At 45.1% G+C, this 25,866-nt stretch overlaps 1 protein-coding gene across 2 annotated transcripts in view; it reads right to left on the bottom strand.

The window, feature by feature from the left end:
- Positions 1–25,866, bottom strand: part of RNF2 (ring finger protein 2) — a 65,984-nt gene that overhangs the window by 19,226 nt on the left and 20,892 nt on the right. For both annotated transcript variants that reach the window (XM_030205960.1, XM_030205961.1), the window contains exon 4: positions 17,035–17,250. In XM_030205960.1, coding sequence (XP_030061820.1) covers positions 17,035–17,250 — 216 coding nt within the window. The remainder of the gene's footprint in view (positions 1–17,034; positions 17,251–25,866) is intronic.

Raw genomic sequence — 25,866 nt, 5'->3', positions numbered from 1 at the left:
AAATGCTACCACCCCCGGCCTACTTAAACTCGCTGGTGGTTGAGTGGTCTAACAGTGTAGTCAGATCAGGAGCCCAGTCGCTCCTGTTCATTCTAGCTCTGCTGTCAAAATGGCTGCTGCAACCTCTAGTGGCATTCTCGTGAGTGTAAGGTGGTGGTGGGGGATTGGGGTGCTGCTGGAAATAGCACAGTTTCAGTTTTGGCTTCTACTAAGAGGATAAACATGTGCCTCGACAATTGCAGAAACCAAAATGAAGACAGTGAATAGGCCAGTACTATCATGTATGATATGTTCACCATTCCTTTGTCTCACAGAGATCGCTGTGTTTGGATTCTGCCCATCAGTCTTAAAGTGAGACCTTATATGCTGATTTATCATAAAAACCCTCCACTTTGGGAGATCTGTGAGGGATCTATCTGCCCTAAAGCCAAGAAAAGAGTGGCCACATCATTCTTTCAACAGCTGAATTCTCAAATTGCCTCTGCTGGCTCCAATCTGTTAATAATGGCAGGGGACATAAATCTTCCCTTGGATAATACTCTAGATAGAAGATCCAATTCTAAACCTAAACCACTGAAGTCTCAAACGGCTCTACTTCATTTCATTGAGTCATGGCACCTGACTCATGGAGATTATTACACCCCAAGGATATTGACTTTTCTTTTTACTCTAAACCTCACAATACATATTCGAGATTAGATTATATTTTTGTCTCTAATTCCCTAATATTCGAGATTATATTATATTTTTGTCTTTAATTCCCTAATACCCTCTATGATTTATTTATTAAGATTTATTTACCGCCTTTTGAAAGAATTCACTCAAGGCAGTAAGAATAAATCTATCAAACATAAGCAACAGACAATTACAGCAGTAAAAATATTCAAACAAAACAAAGTATGGCATAGTATACTACTTACGTCAACACAATATATAATAGAACATTTTAATAGACAGTGTAGGGTATAAGCAAAGATGGAACGTATAGATAGTTAAGAGTAAGAGGAGTTAGAAAACAAGGTGACTAGCTTAAAGAAAGTTGCACATGAGGTCAGAGAGATGATTAAATGTTATCTCAGCTAGGGTAGGTACACGTCCTGCTGCAGTACGTGCAGCCTGTGTCACTCCTTGTGCGTGAGACTAAAAAATTAGTTACTTCTTCCATTAAAGGCCTGGTTGAAGAGCCAAGCTTTCACCTGCTTACTGAAGTAGAAATATAGTTTTGCGTTAAGCGGAGCATTTCAGGGAGTGCATTCCAAAATGTGGGGGCTACTCCAGAGAAGCCTCACTTGTGGGTATCACATCGTGTAATGTATTTTGGAGAGGGTGTGGTTAGAGATACCCCTTGGGAGGACCTTAGTGTCCTTGGAGGTGTGTAGAGGGTCATCCTGTTCTTTAAGTACTCAGGGCCATTTCCTTTAAGGGCCTTGAAGATCAGACAGAGTTTTAAATTTAGCCCTGTATTGTACCGGTTTTTGCAAAATGGTGTGATGTGGTCACGTTGCTTGCAACCTTCTATGAGTCTTGCTGCAGCATTCTAAATCAATTGGAGCTGCTGCAGACCCTTTGTAGTCAGACCAGTGTAGAGTGCATTACAGTAATCCAGTCGATGTTATCATGGCATGCACAACTGGGATAAGATTTTCCTTCTCGATGTAAGGAGAGAGGCAGCTTAGTTGTAGTAAATAGTAGAAGCAGCTCTTGAAGGTTGCTTGGATTTGGGAAATCAGAATAAGTGTTGAATCTAACTGTATTCCAACATTCCTAACTTGTGATTTGAGGGGGAATTCATACTTCCCAAAAGAGATTTTGATGTCAGGTACATGTACACTTGTGTTAGTGACCCAGAGAAACTCGGGTTTATTTGGGTTCAGGCAAAGTTTGCTGTGCTTAGCCCATTCTTGAATTGATGTTAGACAGGTATTCAGTTTATTCAGGGCTGTAGGTAACTCAGGTTCAATGGGAATGAGTAGCAGCTGCACATCATCCGCGTAGATATAGAACTCTGTGGTTGTCTGTACCCATGTGGTTGAATGGAGGAATGAATGGCGAGAATGAGAAGAAGTGTGGGGTCTATATTATTAGAAGATATATTAACATTTTATATTATTTTAAAGTTGAAAGTTTTCAATAAAGAAATTTAATACATTATAAAGAGCAAGGTAGTTACTTGTTGGCTATAAAGGAAAGAGATTTGTTGTATTCTGACCCAAAGGATATTGCTCAACAGTTTTTAGATTTTATTCTAGAATCTACTCATCACAGAAGTCATCAACCACTGGTCAAATAAATGACTTTCTACAATCCCTTGACAAACCTACAATATCTACAGAAATGGTAGAATCCTTGAATCTCCCATTATCTCTTGATGAGCTTTGCACTGCTCTTAAATCACTGAAAAAGAATAAAGCTCATGGAAATGATTTCTACTTTCTTCTTCTTTCATATCACCAAAATTACTTAGATTGTTTTCCAGCTTTTCAGAGGTAAAAAAAAAAAAAATAAAGGTACTTTTACTGAAGCAACCTTGTCATCCTGGAAAGATTTGGTAGGGACCCATTATTACTGAAGAACTACAAACCTATATCCCTTTTTCAATTATGACTAAGTTATAAGCCAAGATTACAGCTGATTGACTGGCTAAAGTGATTCCATCCATTATACATCCCTCAAAGACTGGATTTATTGGTGGTAGGTTATCTGCTAACACCAGAATTTTCTGTCATGTTATCCAAGCTGCTCAGCGTCTGGGGTCATCGGCTTGTACTGTATCCCTAGATGCTGAGAAGGCTTTTGACCACATAGAGTGGAAGTTTTTGTTTGAGGTACTGAGGTGGTTTCAGTTGGGCGATACTGTTATTGACATGGTGTCTATATTATATTCAAATCCCCTAGCCTGTGTTTATGTTAATAATATGTCCCCGGTTTTCTCCCTCACCAGAGGCACAAGGCAGGGGTGCCCCCTCTCGCCTCTGCTATTTATTATTGTGCTTGAACCTCTGTTAATATCTATTGGGCAATCTGCAGAAGTGAGGGGGATATCCCTAACTGGTCATTCTATCTGCATATGCCGATGATATTTTGCTATATATATCATCTCCTGAAACATCCATTCCTAAACTATTTCAATTAATAGAAAATGTTGGGTCTTTATCTGGGTATACGATCAACTGGTCAAAAACAGAAATTTTACCCTTGAACATATTCTGTGTACCTGCTGACTTCTCAGATTTACCTATATGCTGGTGTAGATCTGGTCTAAAATATTTAAGACTTGCTTTTACAGTTTCCATAATAGGAATAACATACAAAGTGGGCTCCACTTCATATCACCTGGTGGGGTAGATTAGATAGTATAAAGATGATATTAGCCTGTAAAGTATTGTATGGTAAAATTATGTATAATCATACCTGATAATTTTCTTTCCATTAATCATAGCTGATCAATCCATAGACTGGTGGGTTGTGTCCATCTACCAGCAGGTGGAGATAGAGAGCAAACTTTTGCCTCCCTATATGTGGTCATGTGCTGCCGGAAACTCCTCAGTATGTCGATATCAAAGCTCCATCCGCAGGACTCAGCACTTAGAGAATTACACCCACGAAGGGACACTCTGCCCAGCTCACCACCGCCGAAACGGGGGAGGGGAATTAACCCAGCTCATCCCCACACAAGTGGGGGAGGGGAATCCGTCCAGCTCATCCCCGCGGAGCGGGGGAGGGACACCACACCCGCCGATGCGGGGGGATCTGGCTTATCCTGCAACCGCAACCGCGGGAGGAGCTGACTGACCCTAACACCGCCGAAGCGGGAGGGGTACAAAGCTGCCCTACAGCCGCACGAAGCGGGAGGGAGTGCCGGCAGAATTTTAAGTCTCAATCCAGCCCCGTAAAACGGAGGGGAGAGGAATGCAGCAGCTCACTGTAACACAAACTCGTCTTAACTCTTGAAGAATCCAAGTGAAAAAACTTGAACACGAAGTCTTTCTGAAGTAACTGAAGACTAAAAACTTGAACCTGAAATGCAACCAGAATAAAAACAGTACAGATATCTGGGAGGGGCTATGGATTGATCAGCTATGATTAATGGAAAGAAAATTATCAGGTATGATTATACATAATTTTACCTTCCATATCATCAAGCTGATCAATCCATAGACTGGTGGGATGTACCGAAGCAGTACTCACCCAGGGCGGGACATTGAAATCCCTGACCTCAACACTGAAGCTCCAAACCGGGCCTCCGCCCGTGCAGCCACAGTCAAACGGTAATGCTTGGAGAATGTATGAGCCGAAGCCCAAGTTGCCGCCTTGCATATCTCTTCCAAGGAGACGGATCCGGCCTCTGCCATCGAGGCCGCCTGAGCTCTCGTGGAGTGAGCCTTCAGCTGGATAGGCGGCACCTTCCCCGCGGCCACATAAGCCGCTGCAATGGCTTCCTTGACCCATCTTGCCACTGTAGGCTTAGCAGCCTGCAGACCCTTACGAGGACCTGCAAACAGGACAAACAGATGATCCGATTTCCGGAAATCATTGGTCACTTCCAAGTATCTGATGATGACTCGTCTCACATCCAGATATTTAAGAGCAGAGTACTCCTCTGGGTAGTCCTCCCTACGAAAGGAAGGGAGACAGAGCTGCTGATTCACATGGAAGCGAGAAACAATCTTGGGCAGGAAGGAAGGCACTGTGCGAATAGTCACTCCTGCCTCAGTGAACTGCAGAAAAGGCTCTCGACATGAGAGCGCCTGGAGCTCGGAAACTCTTCTGGCTGAAGTGATAGCCACCAAAAAGACTGCTTTCAACGTCAGGTCTTTCAGAGATGCCCTCGACAAGGGTTCAAAAGGCGGCTTCTGCAATGCTCTTAGTACCAGGTTGAGATTCCACGCAGGCACCACTGAGTGCAGAGGAGGGCGCAGGTGATTAACTCCCTTGAGAAAGCGCACCACATCTGGCTGCGAAGCCAGGGAAGCACCTTTCAGGCGGCCCCTGAAGCAAGCCAGAGCCGCTACCTGGACTTTAAGGGAACTGAGCGACAGGCCTTTCTCCAGACCTTCTTGCAGGAACGCCAACACTGAAGAAATTGGAGCAGTGAAGGGAGAAAGTGAGCCTGCTTCACACCACGCTGCAAAGATACGCCAAACACTGGCGTAAGCAGTAGAAGTAGAGCGCTTCCTCGCTCTCAGCATAGTGGCGATGACCTTGTCTGAGAAGCCCTTCTTCCTCAGACGCTGCCGCTCAATAGCCAGGCCGTAAGACCAAAGGGGGAGGGATCCTCCATCACCACGGGACCCTGATGTAACAGGCCCTGCTCCACTGGCAGCCGCAGAGGATCGTCGACTGAGAGCCTGATCAAGTCCGCATACCAGGGACGCCTGGGCCAATCCGGACCCACCAGGATTACCCTGCCGGGATGCTTTGCCACCCGGTCTAGCACCCTGCCCAACATGGGCCAGGGCGGGAACACATAGAGAAGCTCTTGTGTCGGCCACTGTTGGAGAAGAGCATCTACTCCCAGGGATCGAGGGTCCCGTCCTCTGCTGAAAAAGCGCGGCACTTGGCAATTGGCCGATGACGCCATCAGATCTAGGCTCGGCTGGCCCCAGCGCTTCGTGATGTCCAAGAACGCCTGAGCAGATAGCTGCCACTCTCCGGGCTCCAAGGTATGGCGACTGAGAAAGTCCGCCTTGACATTCATGACTCCGGCAATGTGGGCCGCTGAAAGCTGCTCCAGGTTCGCTTCCGCCCACTGGCAAAGATTCATAGCCTCCTTGGCTAGAGGGGCGCTCTTGGTACCTCCCTGGCGGTTGACATAGGCCACAGCCGTGGCATTGTCCGACAGGACCCGTACAGGCTTCAACACCAGTACCGGGATGAACTCCAAAAGCGCCAACCGAATGGCTCTGAGTTCCAGGAGGTTGATAGACCACTTTGCCTCTGCAGGAGACCAGAGCCCCTGCGCTGTCCTTCCCAAGCAGTGGGCTCCCCAGCCCGACAACGAGGCGTCCGTCGTGACGACAATCCACTCTGGGGTCACCAGAGGCATTCCCGCAGACAACTTGTCTGTCTGCATCCACCAGCTCAGCGCCTTGCGCACTGCTGGGTCCAAGGGAAGGCGCACAGCATAATCCTCCGACATCGGAGTCCAGCGCTGCAGCAAAGAGTGTTGAAGTGGTCTCATATGAGCCCTGGCCCAGGGCACAACTTCCATCGTGGCCGTCATAGAGCCCAACAGCTGCACATAGTCCCAAGCCCGAAGGGGAGAGGCTACTAGGAACTGGTCCACCTGAGCCTGAAGTTTGACAATCCGATTGTCTGGCAGGAACACTCTGCCCACTTGGGTGTCGAATCGAACTCCCAGGTACTCCAGGGACTGAGTCGGGCGCAGCTGGCTTTTCTCCCAGTTGATGATCCATCCCAGGGAGCTCAAAAGAGCAACTACCCGGTCCACAGCTTTGCCGCACTCTGCATAAGAGGGGGCTCGGATCAACCAGTCGTCCAGATAAGGATGGACTTGTACCCCTTCCTTTCGTAGGAAGGCCGCGATGACCACCATTACTTTGGAAAAGGTCCGCGGAGCAGTAGCCAACCCGAAAGGGAGGGCTCTGAACTGGAAGTGTCGTCCCAGGACTGCAAAACGCAGAAAGCGTTGATGAGGAGGCCAGATGGGAATATGCAGGTACGCTTCCTTGATGTCCAAGGATGCCAGGAACTCTCCTGCCTTCACTGCCGCTATAACAGAGCGGAGAGTCTCCATGCGAAAGTGCCGCACTTTCAAGGCCCGATTGACCCCTTTGAGGTCGAGGATAGGCCGGACAGAACCTCCTTTCTTTGGTACCACAAAGTAAATGGAGTAACGTCCCTTGCCAAGCTGACTTTCTGGCACCGGAACGACCGCGCCCAGGCGGATCAGATTGTCCAAGGTCTGCTGCACTGCCACAGCTTTGACCGGAGACTTGCAGGGAGAGAGTACAAACCCGTCTTTTAAGGGTCGGCAGAACTCTAGTTTGTAGCCGTCTCTGATGACTTCCAGCACCCACGCGTCTGAAGTTATTGTGGTCCACTCGCCCAGAAACGAGGACAGCCGTCCTCCAATCTGCACTGGGGCGTGGACCAAGACCCCGTCATTGGGTACGAGACCCTGGGGGAGGACCGGAGGGAGCACCTCCGGGACGGCGGTCTCTGCGAAAGGAATGCTGCTTGGGGGAGAAATTCCTCTTGAAGGAAGAGGGGGCAGAGGAACCCGACTTGCCCGGGCGGTACCGACGGGCTTCCTGCAACCGTCCTCTGGAGGTACCGGGACGAGTACTAGCCCGAGCCCTGACCTCTGGTAATTTCTTGCCCTTAGACGTGCCGAGATCGGTCACGATTTTGTCCAGCTCGACCCCAAAGAGCAGCTTGCCTTTAAAAGGCAACCTAGCCAGGCGGGATTTAGAGGCGTGGTCAGCAGACCAATGTTTCAGCCAAAGCCACCGCCGCGCAGAGATTGTCTGAGCCATGCCTTTCGCTGAGGCCCTCAAGACATCATACAGCAAGTCTGCCAAATAGGCTAAGCCCGATTCCAGGGCCGGCCAATCAGCCCTCAAGGAATGATCCGAGGGGGAAGCCCGCTGCACCATAGTCAGGCACGCCCTGGCCACATAGGAGCCGCAAACTGAGGCCTGCAAACTTAAAGCAGCCGCCTCAAAGGACGACCTTAAGGCCGCCTCCAATCTTCTGTCTTGGGCGTCCTTTAGGGCCGTGCCACCTTCCACCGGCAACGCCGTTTTCTTAGTCACCGCAGTGATTAAAGAATCCACGGTAGGCCACAGATAGGCCTCACGTTCACTCACAGCCAAAGGATAGAGGCGGGACATAGCCCTAGCCACTTTAAGGCTCGCTTCTGGGACATCCCATTGAGCCGAAATTAAGGTGTGCATGGCATCATGCACGTGGAAGGTTCTAGGCGGGCGCTTCGTCCCCAGCATAATGGCAGAGCCAACAGGGGCTGAGGGAGAGACGTCCTCCGGAGAGGAAATCTTCAAAGTGTCCATGGCCTGTAACAACAGGTTGGGCAAATCCTCTGGGCTAAAAAGCCGCGCTGCAGAGGGGTCATCCGCTCCATTCGAGCGGGGATCCGTCTCCTCCAAGGAATCCGCAAAGGACCGTTGGGAGACCTCAGACACGCTGCCCTCATCTACATCGGAGGAGACAAATTCCTCCAAGGCCTGTGAATCAACCCGAGGGCGTTTACCTCTGGGAACCTCAACCTCTTTACCAGACGAGGGAGCAGGGGCAGCGTTGTGCATGAGGAAGGCCTGATGCAGCAGCAAAACAAACTCGGGGGAGAAACCCCCCAGACTGTGCACTTCCGCAGCCTGGGCAACAGCCCTAGACGCACCCTCAACCGGCGCTCGCAATAGCGGGGGAGAGACATGCTGCGCATCCAAAATGCACTTGCTCAAAAGAGCCCTCAACCCCAGGCACTCAACAAAACCTAAAAATTAGGCTTGGAGGCCTAGCCAGAGCTGCTGCTGTGTGTGACCACCACCTGCTGAGATAGAGAACATACCGAGGAGTTTCCGGCAGCACATTACCACATATAGGGAGGCAAAAGTTTGCTCTCTATCTCCACCTGCTGGTAGATGGACACAACCCACCAGTCTATGGATTGATCAGCTTGATGATATGGAATTATTGTTCATGCTCCCATATATTTTGCCTCTCAGGTTTTTGCAATCTATTGACAAGCTTCTATCTAGTTTCTTATGGAATAAGAAACCTCCACAGATAGCCTTGAAAAAGCTTAAACTTCTGAATCATCTAGGTGGAGTAAATTTCCCAAATTTTTTGTTATATAATTATGCTTTCTTATCCAGAGCTGATGCTTGGTGGGTAACCGATAATCCTCCAGACACTCAACCTATTTGGCTTTCCTTAGAATCTGATTTGGGTGGCATGTTCTATGGTATCCTTTTTTCCTGAGGATGAGTATGATAATTTTTACAGTACTCTTTCCAAGTTGACAAATTAATAAGTTCCTTAATGCTCCACTTTGGAACAACCCAACATTTTGTGTGACTCATAAATCCTTTCTTTTTTTTGCCTATTTGGATTGCTGCTGGTGTGTATGTAGTGAGAGATGTTGTATCTGCTAATGCTATAGTCTCTCTCAGTTATGTTCTAAATTTAATTTACCCAAATCACAATTCTTCCACTACTTATAATTTCACTCATGTATTATGTCCAATGTTAAGGATATTGCTTCCTTATCTGAAAATACTGATATAACAACTGTGATGACCGAGACCTTAACGTTGGGTAACGTTTGCTTCAAGAATTTACAAACTTTTGATTTCATTGGATTCTGTAGCACTAGGTACACTTAGATTCCTCTTGGAGTTCTGATACGTCTTGTAAACTAACTAATAATTATAAGCAGAGGTCAATTTTTTTGCCTTTTGGTAACAGACAACTTGCTTCTGTTGCTATTTTGCAGTCACTTTATTTCATTATGCACAGAGCATTATGGACGACAACACAGGATATAATCAACCATACACATAGGCGACCGCATCCCTGACAACTCCACTCTCCCAGAGTCCAGAAGAGAATAAAAAACAATCCTGGGCATGTGCAAGTGCTCTGTTCTGTTGTTCTGTGTGATCATTGCTCCTCCTCCTCAGTTTTGTTTTGCTTCATCTGATCAGCAAAACAGGAATGGATCTGCTCTCTCTCTCTCACTTCAACAAATGAGAAAGAAGAGTCCACGTTCTAACAATATGGACTTCTAGAAGAGACATGAAGAAGGAAATAATTTCTTTAACTAACCCAAAAATGACATACAGGAGCATCAGCAAGTACAGCAAGAGGAGGAAGTGCAGGAAGAGTTTCCCCAAATTTCAGGATGCTGGGCCAAAGTAGGATAAGGCCATGTACTAAACAGCGAGTAAAACAAAATGGCAGATCCTTATATAATGGATCTCCCATTCGAGCCCCATGCAGTGAGACTTTGTCCCTTAAAGATTTCAGCATCAGCAGCTAGGCCATCTGCTCCTAACAGCCTACAAGGATTGACCTTACACTGTGCAGTTAAAGTACTGGTTACAGAAACACAGAAAAAAATGTAGGCAGTTAAAGACCATGTGGCCTATCCAGTCTGCACATCCATGCCATCTATTTTACTAGATCACTCCCTTAGAGATCCTATGTACTTGTCCCAAGCTCCCTCGACATCAGATACTGTTTTCGTCTCCACTTTCACCGGGAAGCTGTTCCACTCATTCACCACCCTTTCCATGAAGAAGCATTGCCTCATGTTACTTCTGAGTCTATCCCCTTTCACCTTTACCCTATGCCCCCTCATTCAAGCTTCCAACTGAAAGAGACTCGCCTCCTGTGCATATATGCCACGTAGGTATTTAAATGTACAACTGTACAGGTCAACTCCTGGATTATGCAAGATTGTATTTCAGATCACCATGTCCAGAAGAAGTAACATAGTAGATGACGGCAGAAAAAGACCTGCACGGTCCACCCAGTCTGCCCAACAAGATAAACTCACATGTGCCATTTTTTGTGTATACCTTACCTTGATTTGTACCTGTCTTTTTCAGGGCACAGACCGTATAAGTCTGCCCAGCACTATCCCCGCCTCCCACCACCGGCTCTGGCACAGACCGTATAAGTCTGCCCAGTAACTGGTATTATTAAAAAAAAGGCCAAATACTTGATACAACTGGAATTGAGCAATTTCAAGGACAGATCTAGGTTACAATGGTTCCACTCTGGAATGTGAATTGGTTCTTTGCAACCTCAGAAAGAGTCACAGTACAACAGTACTTGACAAAAGATTAAGACCAACTGGCTCATCCAATCTCCCCTGTTATTCCAGTCCACAATGCTAAAGATAAATCCTGGCTGCTGGAAGCGGAAGCTTGACTGGTTATAGGATATCAGTCTTCTATAGCAATGGGTAGATGAGTTAAAGTCTAAAAGTAGCTTTGTTTGCATGTTTCTGCTATATTAATTGATATGGTGCTATAATTTTGGGTGGACACACTGACCTTGTAATATTCGGGATATATGTTGCTCTGTAATCCACCTTGAAAGCGGAATAAAAATGCTCCGATTAAACTAAAGGAGTATGCAAGTTCTCACATTTAAACCAATAACCAGCTTCTCCTCCCCATGTCTTACTAAAAAGCTTTATAATAGTCTTAAGAGCTACCAAAACTAGTGAAGCTGTTGTCTGAAATCTAACCACTCAGGCACACCATGGCTATACTGGACAATGTATACCCACCACCACCCTGCTGGCACTGATAGCTGGTTTCCAGGGAGTTGTGGGTTGCAATATTGCTAACTGCTCCTTGTCATTTCTTCCTTTGTCTGTGCTCTCAAGGGAATGTTTTCTATATTTGTCCCAGAGACACTGTGGTTCTGTCATTCAGTATTCACTAGCTCTGTCGTTGACTAGTCCTGCCATCTACCACCATCTTACTAAAGAAGTATTTCCTCATGTGTCCTCTGAACCTTCCTTCTTCCAAATTCATGTGATGACCCCTTGCCCATGGAATTCCTTCTCTTAATAATAAAAATAAGAGTCCACAAAAAAGTTGTAGGTCAGACTTTTTCAACTAGACTAAATACATCTGTGACAACCTTTTCAGACTTCTCTCTCCATCAGGTCAGTGATGAAACAGCACATGTACGCTGGGTATAAATCATACAGAGCATTCTAGGTCTTAGGCTCCTTGCACATGGAACCTTCCGGTAATTAACTGAACATTTCTAGCATATCCCCCTTCTCTTCTTCCTCAGAGAGTATATGTTAAAGGGTAAGTTCTCAATAGGTCATAGAAATTTAGTCACTGAGATGATGTGCATTAAAGGCCAGATTCTATATAAGGTGCCTAAAAAAAATCTGCACAGTACACATTTCCGACTAAGCATATTCTATAAGCAGCACCTAAAGTTAAACGCGGTATATAAAATACTTTTAGTTGATTATCCCAGCGCCTAAAACTATGCACCTCCATTTACACCAATGAAAATGTGTCATAAATCCCTGCATGTAGGTTTATGCGCACTGAGCCATATTCTACAACTAAACGCATACATTTTAGAACGCCCATTTCCCCACCTATAATAACCATACCCCTTGTGAATTGCACGCATTAGAATTTAGGTGCAGTTTAGATAATGCTTACCGAGTTGTGCGTGTAAATTCTAATTATTGCCGATTAGTGCTCATTATTGCTTGTTAGGTGCCGTTATCAACGCTGATTAGCTTTTTAAGGCAATTAAGTTGCGCGTGTTGCTATGGAATACGCTTAGATTTCAGTGCAGAATGCTAGGCGCACTACACAGAATCCGGCAGTACATGCTCATTCCATAATAGCAGCCGTGTGTGCAATTGCCGTTATAGAATACTAGTACTTATGCGCCAAACTTTAGGCTGAAGCACTTACAACAGCTCAATGGTAGGCAATCAGGTACATAAATGATAGTATTCTATAACCTGGGTGCTTATCTCCCTGACATGTCCCTGGCCTGTCCATGCTCCTCCCAGTTCCACGCTCCCTAAAAGTTACACGCTTTGGAATTTCAAAATGCAACTTATGGAATAACGACCAAGGGCAGTTATACACAACTGCTAACTGGCACCAATTATAGCCAATTGGCTGTTAACTCCAATTAACAGATTCTAGATTCTTTGTTCTTTCCTGTTCTCTCCAGTGTCTTCTCTCTTTTACTGTATTATTGTAGTTCTTTTTCTACTTTTCTTTCCAATATTAAATTTGTAATCCACTTTGAAAGTTTTCTCATAATATAAACAAAACAAAAAAAAAAGAAAGTTTTCTCATAGCAGTATATTGTCTTGAATAAACCTGAAACTACTGAATTATGTTACGAACACAACTGACCTTACCCTATAACTTGCATGTACAAATTTGAGCGCACAAGTTTAGAGAATTAGGGGGTAAGCGTGCTAAGCCCTTCTTTGTAGGATTTGTGTTGTAGGTTATGTAGCAGTTTAGTAGCCTCTCAGAGCTTCTTCCATTCCATCAACATCCATACAAAAGGTACGACCTCACAGCTCAACAAAGGAGTCCCATACAAGGGTAATATTACCCCATCTTTTCTTACTGCTGCTATCTCTGCTTATACTATTGTAGATGGGGTAATAAAAAAAATTAAAATGATCAGTGCCCCTTTATAGGGGTTTACCTGCTCCGGGGTCCGGTGGATTTTTGGGGCTCAAGGGACACTCAGGTACTAATATTACCATTAATTTAAAAAAGCTGCTTATGTGTATATGTTTGGAATTGGTGTTAATTAATTTTTAAACGCTGGGTTTGTGTGCTGGGGGAATTTGGAGTGTTGGGCTTGTGCTGAGGGCTAGAGCTGGGGAGAGGGTTCTAAAGTGACATCAATCTGGGAGAACAGCTGAGCAAGCTGAGACCTGATTGCCTTGGCAACAGCTTGCTGGTCAGTTGGGAGGTGAGTGAAACACTGGGCAGACCTGTGTAAATGCTCTGGGCTCAGATGTCACACCAAATCTGTTTTAGAACAGTTCTGGGAGTATTTTAAATGACACGAAGGAGTGTGGAGTGAATGAGTAAGATTTAGTACTTAAACTAAAAAGCCTGACGCGGTTTAGAGGCTTTAGAAAGGCCTAAGCTGACTGAGACGTGGTGTGGAAAGGCTCTGACCACAAACCCTACCAGACTGTTAATGTGTAAATGAGCTGGTGAAGCGGGTGGATTTAATAAAGTGTTATATGTGAGACCTCGAGAGAGTCATCCACCTAAGTGGATGAACACAAACTCCCACGTGAAAATAACAGCACAAAAAAAGAGTGGGAAATGGACCAATGACTCCAGGAAAACGGGAAATAAAATACCAAAGAACCACTTTATTCAATGACTCGACACAAGAAAAACTGTGTTTCGGCCAGAAGGCCTGCCTCAGGAGTCTTGGTGATCCTTGTAAAAAACTTGGGGTCGGATAGTCTTGAAAAAGACCTTTATAAAATCTTGTTGGCGAAGCGTCTCGTTATACTTGTGAGACCTCAGCATAAGCGCCGACTATTTTGTATTCAAATATTCTTTCAAATCTAAATGGTCTGGGAAGGAGATTTAAAAGTATAAAAATTCCCTGTAACCATGAATGAGTTCATCTATGGGAGAACATTGACTGCACCGTATTTAGGCGGCAGTGTATATGTCATATTGCTGGGAGTTATTTATTTTAATCCCAGGTCATTTTTATGTTCTCAGCCAGTTTAAAGAAAATTACTCTCAACACTCCTTGTATTTGTCAACCGTGGGAGGGAAAGACTAGGGATTCCTAATTATATGTTTTTTTCTGGAAGGTAGATAGGGAGTGTTATCACAGACCTAATTGAATCAGACTGTTAGCTAGAGTTTAGAGTTTATTGATTTGTTAAAGCGTAGTGTAGTAGGTATCCCTGTTCCTGGTTCTTGCTCCCTGGCCAGGGGTCATCGCGCCATCACATCTCCTCATGGTACCCACCGTTTGAAGAGGAAAGAAGGAAAAGGGAAAAGAAGACTATCATAGTAAAGTCTACAAAAATATCCTTTTATACTTTTCTATAGCTAAAGGAAAAGGGTCATAGGGACTATTACAGAGATATAAATTGCATATCCAAAAATCAATTTTAATACAGCTGTTCCTTAATATATTTATAACCAATATTTATTGCATTTTAAAAGGAAGCATCTTGTGCAATAAATCATCTGAATCATTTTAATCTAAAGTACAGTGTGCAGTATTGTCATTCTTTAAAAAAAAATCTGAAACAGCAAAGGAAATTCATCTAATATCTTGAATTGCACGCTACTTACCATATATAATATAGAATTTCCTTATTTTTCCTGTATTTACCCTAATTGGTGAGTGTTTAGCGTGGGAACCTTACACCGTGATTGAATCCTTTTTACCATCCGCTTTTAAACCTCACCCATAGGGGATCTACACTATCCAGCACATCGTAAGCTTTCTCTCTTGCTTTACTATATTGACTGGCTACTTTCATGCAGCTGGAGACAATTACTCCTCAATCTGTGTCTTGTTTTAAAATTTCCAAATGATAAGCAGCTAGTTTATACCTGTGCCCACATATATGGATTTTGCACTTTTTAAACATTAAAGATTACTGTCCAAACCTTTGACCATTCTTCCAATTCTTTTCACCTCCTTTTTTTTTTTTAAAGCCTGTTATGAACTTTTTTGACAAGACAGATTGGGATAGGCTGGACTTGGCTTTGACGGCAACTCCAGTAATTGGAATGCATGCACAGTGCTGGGTGAACTTCTACAGTCTATGTCTCAGAAATGGCAAAGAAAGACCAGGATTAAGTATTTTATACCACGTTCATTGTTGGTTTAATCATGAATTGATAATGAGCAACTGTTGGACAGACTGGATAGACCGTTCAGGTCTTTATCTGCCATCATCTACTATGTTACTACATTGTGTAGCATTGCAATAGAAACATATTTGTCCCTTACAACCCTGTGGCATATTACTAATGGGGAACAACCAAACGAAAGAGGTGTGTCCAGCCATGGTGGACAAACTGAGCAAACAAACAGAAGAACTAGTATGTATTAAACAACTTTATTGAAAGTAGAACATCCATAAGAACAAGCTGAAATAAACCTGGAAGTCCCACATAGAAAGTCCAGTGTAGATGACAATTTAATCAATGGTCCAGCATGTTTCAGTGCTATGCTTACGTCAGGGCAATTAAATAATTTGTTTTTTTTATTCTAGACAATTAAATTTGCACCTCCTACATATGGAAGGCATAGGAGCAAACAAAATATTTACCAATGAGAAAAAAAGAGTAAAAAGGACCAGAAAGACAAACCATAAAAACAAAAGAAGGACGGGATATTAAGATTGCTAAAAACTTACAAAAAATACAAAGGAAGAAAGGGAGAAGGGGAAGGAAAATTTAAGAAGTGTGTCCACCCTTAAGTGCAAAAATCACACTGGCAAATAAAGAACTGCAAGCTGAAGGTGCTTACATTACCTTAAGAGGCATACATAACCACATGAAAGCAGCCTTATGATAAAACACTTTACAAAAACAACAATAAATCATATCCACTACAACTCCATCTGCATAAAAGTAATAAAAAAATATGTAAATATCCATACCAAAGACAAATACATCCTGCTACAGCAATACTAATTTAAATTTAACAGCAAATTACAAATCCCAGATTAGAAGTAGCCATTAAAACCTATCCTTCATAAAATGTAGTAAACATTAGCGGCCACAAAATCAGGGCTGTGGAGTCAGAGTCAAGCAATTTTGGGTGGAGTTGGTACTTACCGAGTCCAACTTCAAAATAAAAAACACTTACAACATATGGTAAATGCATCATTTCATACTTAAATATATTTGTCCTGATCTAAAGTACAGGTAAATGTTACATTTACCCATACTTTAGATCCAGAACAAAAGATTTAGAACCCTGTTTACTAAGGTGCGCTAGCGTTTTTAGAACTCGCTAAACGCTAGAGACACCTATAGAAATCACTTTAGCTGACAGAATTGGATGGTCACTTCATAACACTTGTTCAGATCTCATTAGGAACTTGTCAGAGCAGGGACTCTCAGTGCTAAACATGGAGGGCCATAAACAAGCCTGGCTTTCAGGACGTCCATAACCAGCATTCATCAGATGGATCTGTATACACAATAATTTGATTCTTCTGATTCCAACTGTGGTCCTACCAAACTAACCCACCCACCCACCCCCCACCCACCCACACACACTTTACACAGCCCATTCACTTTGAATGGGCTGTGTCGGCATTATTGCACCAGCAGCCACAAGCGTGACTTTGTAAAGGGGGGGAGGGGGGTAAGTATTTAGGACCTCACAACCTCTCTCCTCTTTACAGATTCCAGAGTTGTCAGCTTTAGCCACATACAAAGTGGAAGAGTTCTCAGGTAATTTGAGGTGTCTCAGAATGTGCATGCGCTATCTGCTGTCGGCATTCTCTCATACCTGTTCATTGCCTGTATCTTCAGCCCTTCCTCGATGCTGTGGCTCAGAGCCTGCTGGTTGTTGTGTTTGCTTATCCTTGCCAGTACACGCTCCTGATGGGCTTCATACTCATCACGGCTTGGATAGATTTTGCTGATGAGCGCATCAAAATTCGGATCCGGCCGGAGGGATCTTTTAGAAACAAGTTTTTTCCGACAGGTGGGACACTCTTTGTTTCTAATGAGAGGAAGGGAGGGTAAGGGCATGTTAGTATTCTTAGTGGGTAACTCTGTTCTTCACATTGGATCTCAGGAGTTACAAATCTCAAATGACCTCTCTCACAAACAGGACTCAAATTCTGCTCTACCTGAAAGTCTGGACATGTCTTAAACAAAGCAAGTATTGTTCACACAACTCTTACTGGTTTCTAATTCACTTCTAAGTGCCCTTGCTTCCTACTTCCAGAGACCCAATACTGGACTGGATGGAACACTGGTCTGATCCAATTTGACAGTTCTCATACTATGCTGTCATTCTCCTAAGCACTGTGCTGTCATTCTCAAAATGGAATTAATTGTGACAAAACCACTGGACTCTGAAATGTCCGTCCCATCAACCACTAGATCACAGGTATCACTCAAAAGATTTCTTTCTATGGTCCCTTCACTGCATGGTACCCCAGAAAGAGACTTTCTCCAATTCTGGCTTCTTTGTGACCCTATCAGCTCTAAGGCCCAAAGTACCACCTTTAGAACATACCAAAATGACACCAGCTCCAAGAAAAATGTCTCGGTTCAGGCTTCCTACAGAGCAGAATGACCAAACCATGGGGTCCTTTTAGTAAGCTGCAGTAAAAAGTGACTTCAGAGCACCCTTACACGAATCTTCCCCACATGCTAAGGCCATTTTTACCACAGCCTTAAAATGACTTAGCTTCTCTTTTTTGTATTAAACATCATATGTTAATAATGCCATTAAAAAAAAAAATTACCGTGTGAGCACTTACAGCCAACCATTTTGTAGTTGGTAAGGGCTCACGAGGTATCCATGCACTAAAATCAATACCCACTATCCGCCCATGACACACCCCCTCAAACAAATTTTTGTGCGCAATACGCACACATTTTAGAGTTACTGCAGGACACCCTAGTTGCATCCCATGGTGCTCCATGTTTAGCTGCATTAGGCACACGTTAATGCCTAATGCAGCTTAGTAAAAGAGACCCTAAAGGACCTACCCCAAAGGGAAAGGAAAAGCATACCCTAGTAAGCAAAAAATTAGCACACTGAAATTTAACTAAGAAATTGTCAACATGAAAAATAACATTTATGCCCATGATGATGCTGTAGTACAGTATATAAAACAAATAAAAGAAGAAAAAATATTAGCATTGTTGGTACATTACTATACAAAACTATCTTGCTTCTCAGTTGAAAACACAAAACCGCATGCACATAAAATTTTCAACACTGCAATACAAAAATAATTACCAAATGAATTTAATTAGCAGGGTTCTCACTTTTTGCATTTATGCAAGCGCCATTCTTCTGTGTACTTTGACCCTTATATAGTAACTATGTTTGAACACGGCTGTTCTTTAAAAAATTAGCTGGTTCTGAGGGGGAGGAGCCAAGATGGTGCCTACAGCACAGCGTGTAGTTCTCACAGATACTTGTTATGGTGAAGAAGAAAGACAAGCTGAGGGTATATCCTCTGAATCCCAGCAGCATTGTGCTCCGGTTTCTACTGGTCCTATGGATGTTTACCTCAGACTTGAGGGTGAAAAGCTCTTCAGCCCCCAGTGAGTTACCAGCAGTTTGGACACCGCTGCCAGATGAGCGTCATCCGATATCGGCATTGACATCTTACCGACACCCAATCTGCCCCCCCCTCCTCCGTCACAGCTGTTTCTGCTTGGTACGCCAAGTCCAGACCCAGATGCTCAGCAGAGGTCACTGGAAGTTTCAGAACCATGAGGGAAGGGCTTAGCATCTGAAGAGGAAATTTCTTCTCTATTTCCAGGTCAACAGCCAGAAACAGCAGCAGGGGGAGCAGCTGTCGAACAAGGAGTGGAGGCGGCACCCGCTGTGAGCCAAAGTTCACCATCACTGGTGACAGTTCCAGAGATCATTCTTTAGAGGCCTCCAGTTTTCACTCTGGAAGCAATTTGGATGGCTGTTGCAGACTTAGGTAAAGCGCTTTTTGCGCAGTTTGCCACTGTAACTTTGAATGTTCAATCCAATGCTTCCTCTCTCAGAGTCTTTAGAAGAACGTACCTTACAAATTAAATCTAATCAAGAGGTGAATACATCTCTAAGAAAATTCCCTTATGAAAAGGAGGATTGAAAGTCTAGAAAACAATATAAAGTTTGCTGATCTTTGGGTTTTCAATTTCCTAGATTTCCTTGTTACACCAAGAAACATGTTTAAATATTATTTAAAGGAGACTTTATTGGTTCCAGAGGAATCTATTCCTTCAATAACTCGGGCTTATTATTTGTCATCAGCTAAAAAAGAGCCGCTTCTGGCACAAGGAGATTGTAACCCAGACATGAATGTTATAAATGTGCCTGAAATCTGGAGACCTCCAACTCTGGATCTGTAACTTTTACTACCCTCATGATAACATTAGCTTTGCCCTCTGACTGTGACTGTTTTGTTTCTGGGTTCTCGGGTCAGGATTTTTCCTGACCTGACCAAAGCAAAGCAAACCCAGAAAAGGAGAAAGCTTCCTGTTACTTAAACCAGGTGTTCTCCAATTGGCAGCAACGCAAAGCAGAGGTAGTCCAGAGAAGCAGCAGACAAGATTAGCCACAAAATAATTTATTGGACATTGACTTGACTTGGCCAAGTTTCAGCACTTATGCCTTCCTGTCAGGGGTCTTACCAACAAATGTTTCACCTTCAAATGAACGTGCAACTCAGTGTAGCCTCCAAACACTCACACTCTGGATACCAAAAGCCATTATGTAAATTGGCAATACTTTTCTTTCTAAAGTATCCCTGTAAGTGTATTATGAAATTGCAGTCAGTGAAATATGTTTTGTTTGATCTGCTTACAGCTTTTATTAACAGTAGGAGAGTCACTTCTAGCTCACTGGAGAGAGTAGAAGTTTGTATAATTTAGCTCAGTTTACCTGGAAGGTCACGTGCTATAGCGAACTTTTTCTTTTTTGAGAACAGAATAAAATTTTTTTCCATTGATTTTCTGCTTGCTTTCCTCCCCATGGTGTCGTGGACTGGATATAAGTTAATAATTTCATTGCAGTATTGGTTATTTCGTTTATATGGTTCTAGGATGAGCTTTCCTATGTTGGTTGTATTATCAGAAATTTTGATTAAAATAAAAAAAGAAGAAGAATTAGCTGGTACTGAATGTTCTCATTGGTACTGCAAGCTCCTTCTTGCATGAACCAGTCTCCTTATTGGGTATTGATAAAATGTCATCCTTCAAAGGGCTGACTAATGGAAAACAACAAATGGTAACAGGAAATATGAGAGGAAACATTGAGCAAACGGTCCCCTCTTGAAGTCACATCAAGAGGAAAGACAGAAGGTTTGAAGTGTGCCACAGCACCCATGACACAAGTTCATGTCAACATCTTCTGCCTTGAGATGTTAAGACAAGCAGAGAACTATTACTTAGTAGAGTGGGACTCGTTGCACTGCAGCTCAAACCAAATGTGAACTAAAACGGTCAGTAGCTAACAACACTGCATATAAGCATGTGAGCAAGAGAGAGAAAGAAAGAACATTATTTCTGCCCATGAAACATTTAGCTTTTTCCATTGTATTTTTTTTTAATATATTGTAGATTTACAGGTTTCATTTTTGTTTTTTGTAGGATACACTTCAATTTGCAGATGAACCACAATGCAAAGATCCTACTGTAAGTGGTTTCCATCAAACATATAAATGGCGAGTGACCGTACTCACTCGCAAATGCGCAGTAGAGACTTCCCTCTCTGCCCCGCCCCCGCGTCAATACGTGATGACGGGGGCGGGACAGAGGGAAGTCTCTACTGGCATGCTGCAGACGTCAGAACCGTTCCCCCTCCCCCCCCCTGGAATCGCCGCCGCCCCTCCATCTGGCCCGAGCACTGTGAACTTACATCACCACGCAGCAGCAGGCACATCAGCAAAGCTGCCGTCGGGCTTCCTTCTCTGCCTTTGTCCCGCCCTCGCCGACGTTGCGTCACACGAGGGCAGGACATAGGCAGAGAAGAAAGCCCGCCCTGACGGCAGCTTTGCTGATGTGCCTGCTGCTGCGTGCTGATGTAAGTTTACAGTGCTGCTCGGGCTGGGTGGAGGGGCGGCGGCGGCGACTCCGGGGGAGGCGGGGCAGGCCCGACCTCGGGGGGGCGGCTCAGAAACCCCCCCATTCCAAAAGTAGCCCGTTTTCACAGGCTCAACGGCTAGTAATCTTCAGTATAAGGAAAACTGAGGCAAAAGTATACTCAGGGGTGTAGACACCACTGAGCGAGCCCGGCAAAATGCCCAGGGCTGCAAAATGGTAGGGGCCAACAGAGATTGCATCCCCCCTTTGTTCTCCTCTTCCCAACCCTCAGATCTGGCTGTCTGCCTACCCTGCCTGTGCACCTGCATAAGTCTAGCATCTATCTACCCACACCAGTTCTCCAAACACTGTAGCGGGTTGTGGCAGAGGCAGCACTGAAAACTGCTCTCTGTCTGGCAGGGCTTTCCTCTGACACGTCCCATCTCTGATGCAACTTCCTGTGGGCAGGATGCAGCAGAGGAAAAGCCCTGCAAAACAGAGCAGATTTCAGCACTGCCTCTGCTGTGACCTGCCACAGCATTTGGAGGACTTTGGGAGGCAAATATAGAGCAAGAGATACCTGAAGCAAAGAGGAAGAGAGAGAGCGCAAGAGAGAAAGACCTGAAACATAAAGGGGAGGGGGGAAGAGATGCTGGCCCAACGGAGGGGAGGGGGAGAGAGATACCAGATTACAGAAGGTAGGGGAGGGGGCTGCAGGCACAAGAGGAAGGGGAAAGCCAGCCATAAGGAGGAACAGGGACACAAAAGAAATGCTGGATCTGTAAGGAGGATAGGGACACAGAGGAGAGACACTGGACAGGATGGGCAGACACACATGACATAAGTAAGATGGATGGTGAACAAAGAGAAGACATGTCAAAAGGATAGGAGACCCTGGAGAGAGTTTTAAAGAAATAGAAAAGCAGATGTCTCAAACAAAAGTAGGGGAAAAAAAAAGGTGTGCTGGTAAATGTTTAAACGGGCTCTCAAACAAAAAACCTGGTGCACCCACAGCGTCGGTGTCCTTCCCTTACTGTGCTTAGCAGGACGGAAAGCCCGGGAACCACCCCCCCAACCATGGAACATTCACCCTTTACTCTAACCCCAACACCCCCATCCCATGGCACACTCACCGCTTTTGTATACCCCAAACCCCCCTCCCCAAGACACACCCCTTTTGTCTGCCCCAAATCCCTTCCCCATGATATACACATCCTTTTACTCTGCCCCCATCCCCCCCTGCACGAGTCATCCCTTCTCTGCCCCCCAATCCTCCACTACACCCTCACCTTTTTTCTGGTCCCTTCTCACTTTCAGCCATGATAGTAGCTCTACTCACTCTCTCTTCTCCTTCCCTGCTTCCCGCTGCCCAATAGGTCAATGAATGTCACTTTTTTCTCCTGTGCCCAGCTCTACCACCGGCTGCCTTTCAGGTGCTGTGGAGGACTTGCAGCTCATCTGCATATCCTTACAGCCTTCTCCGGGGTGACACCCAGGTCCACTCCGATCCACTCAGGGCCTCTGCTCTAGGTGCGGCACGCGGGGCATTTTTCTCTTTACATCTAATCTTCTTCCCAGTTGCTAAAGTACCTCAGTCATTTATGGCCCCTATTCACATTCTCTTCCTAGCCCTGTCCCTTCCTAATCTTTTCCCTCACTCCCTACCTCTCTCCGCTACAGGAACTCACTGCCCATCCATCGACTTCATCACCTCACCTTCTCTCCTACCCTCTTCCTCCCTCTTGGCTTTTAATCTCCGCCTCTTTCTTCCGTCCATTTTGCCTTCCCCATTCCACCTAAATACCTTTCGCCTTCGACGCCTTCGTGGCCACACCTCTCCTACTCTCCTCCGCTCTCTTTTACTCCTTCTCTTACTCTCAGCCGGTGACATCAATCCCAATCCTGGCCCCCCTCACCAACTATTATCCCAACTCTATAGATCTCACCGCGACCTCTCTAACCTCATCTCTATTTCTCTACTCCCCTCCTCTTCTCTGCCCTTCTCTTGCGCCCTATGGAATGCCCGCTCTATCTGTAACAAACTCGCCTATATCCAGGACCTCTTTATCTCGCATCACCTCCATCTGCTCGCCATAACAGAAACCTGGCTCTGCCCTGATGACTCTGCTTCAGTCACAGCCCTGTGCCGTGGCGGTTATCTATTTTCACATACTCCTCGCCGTGGGGGCGGTGTTGGACTACTTCTCTCTCCCTCCTCCAGATTTCAACCCCTTCTTCCACCTCAATCTCACTGTTTTTCCTCCTTTGAAGTCCACTCTATCCGCCTTTTCTCTTCTCTGCCTCTTCGAATAGCGGTCATTTATCATCCCCCTGATAAGTCCCTTTCATCCTCTCTCAGTGACTTTGACGCCTGGCTTGCCTTCTTCCATGATCCTTCCTCCCCCTCTCTCATCCTTGGTGACTTTAATATTCCTGCTAATGATCCTTCCAACTCTTAAATTTCCAAGTTACTCGCTTTAATGTCCTCCTTTAATCTCCAACTATGCTCCACCTCCCCCACTCATCAAAATGGTCACTGTCTTGATCTCATCTTCTCCTCCAACTGTTCACCCTCTAGTTTCCTTGCCTCTGATCTTCCCTCCTCTGATCACCATCTTATAACTTTCACACTTAAATCTCCTCCCTCCCAGTCCCGTCCTATCTTATCTAATTTATCTAGGAATCTTCACGATATTGACCCTTCATCTCTATCCTCCCATGTTTCAAACCTCCTCTCTACTGTGGCACCATCCACGTCTGTCAACGAGGCTGTTTCTTCTTACAACAATACTCTATCCTCTGCCTTAGACACTCTTGCACCTTTGATGACCCGCCCTGTAAGGCGTACAAAACCCCAACCTTGGCTGACTTCTAATATCCGCTACCTACGTTCCTGTACCCGCTCCGCCGAACGCCTCTGGCGGAAATCTCGGGCCCTTGCTGATTTCTTACACTTTAAGTTCATGCTGACCTCCTTCCAATCTGCTCTTTTACGTGCCAAACAGGATTATTATATCCAACTGACCAACTCTCTTGGCTCTAATCCTCGACTTCTCTTCACCACATTGAACTCTCTCCTCAAGGTGCCCCCTCCCCCAACTCCCCCTTCATTATCTCCTCAGACCCTTGCTGAATTCTTTCACAACAAGGTTCAAAAGATAAACCTTGCTTTCTCTACCTCACCACCTCTCCCTCCACTAGTCCGTTCCCCTCTCTCTCCTTCTCCTCAATCCCTTTCCTCCTTTCCTGAAGTTACTATTGAGGAAACTACACTTCTCCTTTCTTCCTCAAAATGTACCACCTGTTCCTCTGATCCCATTCCCACCCACCTTCTTAATGCCATCTCTCCTACTCTTATTCCTTTTATCTGTCACATTCTCAAACTCTCACTTTCCACTGCGACTGTCCCTGCTGCCTTTAAACATGCTGTGGTCACACCTCTCCTTAAGAAGCCTTCACTCGACCCTACTTGTCCCTCTAATTACCGACCCATCTCCCTCCTTCCTTTTCTCTCCAAATTACTTGAGCGTGCTGTTCACCGCCGCTGCCTTGATTTTCTCTCCTCACATGCTATTCTTGACCCACTACAATCTGGTTTTCGCCCTCTCCACTCAACCGAAACTGCGCTTACTAAAGTCTCCAATGACCTATTACTGGCTAAATCCAGAGGTCAATATTCCATCCTCATTCTTCTTGATCTTTCCGCTGCTTTTGACACTGTCGATCACAGCATACTTCTCGATACCCTGTCCTCACTTGGATTCCAGGGCTCTGTCCTTTCCTGGTTCTCTTCCTACCTCTCCCTCCACACCTTTAGTGTTCACTCTGGAGGATCCTCTTCTACTTCTATCCCTCTGCCTGTCGGCGTACCTCAGGGTTCTGTTCTTGGTCCCCTCCTCTTTTCTATCTACACTTCTTCCCTTGGTTCATTAATCTCATCCCATGGCTTTTCCTACCATCTCTATGCTGATGACTCCCAAATCTACCCCTGATATCTCACCTTGCATCCAAACCAAAGTTTCAGCGTGCTTGTCTGACATTGCTGTCTGGATGTCTCAACGCCACCTGAAATTAAATATGACCAAAACCGAGCTTCTCATTTCCCCCCCCCCCCCCCCCCCCCAAACCCACCTCCCCGCTCCCCCCGTTTTCTATTTCTGTTGATGGCTCTCTCATTCTCCCTGTCTCCTCAGCTCGAAACCTTGGGGTCATCTTTGACTCTTCTCTCTCCTTCTCTGCTCATATCCAGCAGATTGCCAAGACCTGTCGTTTCTTTCTTTACAACATCCGTAAAATCCGCCCCTTTCTTTCCGAGCACTCTACCAAAACCCTCATCCACACCCTTGTCACCTCTCGTTTAGACTACTGCAATCTGCTTCTTGCTGGCCTCCCACTTAGTCACCTCTCCCCTCTCCAGTCGGTTCAAAACTCTGCTGCCCGTCTCGTCTTCCGCCAGGGTCGCTTTACTCATACTACCCCTCTCCTCAAGACCCTTCACTGGCTCCCTATCTGTTTTCGCATCCTGTTCAAACTTCTTCTACTAACCTATAAATGTACTCACTCTGCTGCTCCCCAG

Source organism: Microcaecilia unicolor, chromosome 6 (genome assembly GCF_901765095.1).
Source record: "Microcaecilia unicolor chromosome 6, aMicUni1.1, whole genome shotgun sequence".
In the NCBI taxonomy this organism is placed as follows: domain Eukaryota; kingdom Metazoa; phylum Chordata; class Amphibia; order Gymnophiona; family Siphonopidae; genus Microcaecilia; species Microcaecilia unicolor.
This window is presented reverse-complemented; position numbering and strand designations above follow the sequence as displayed.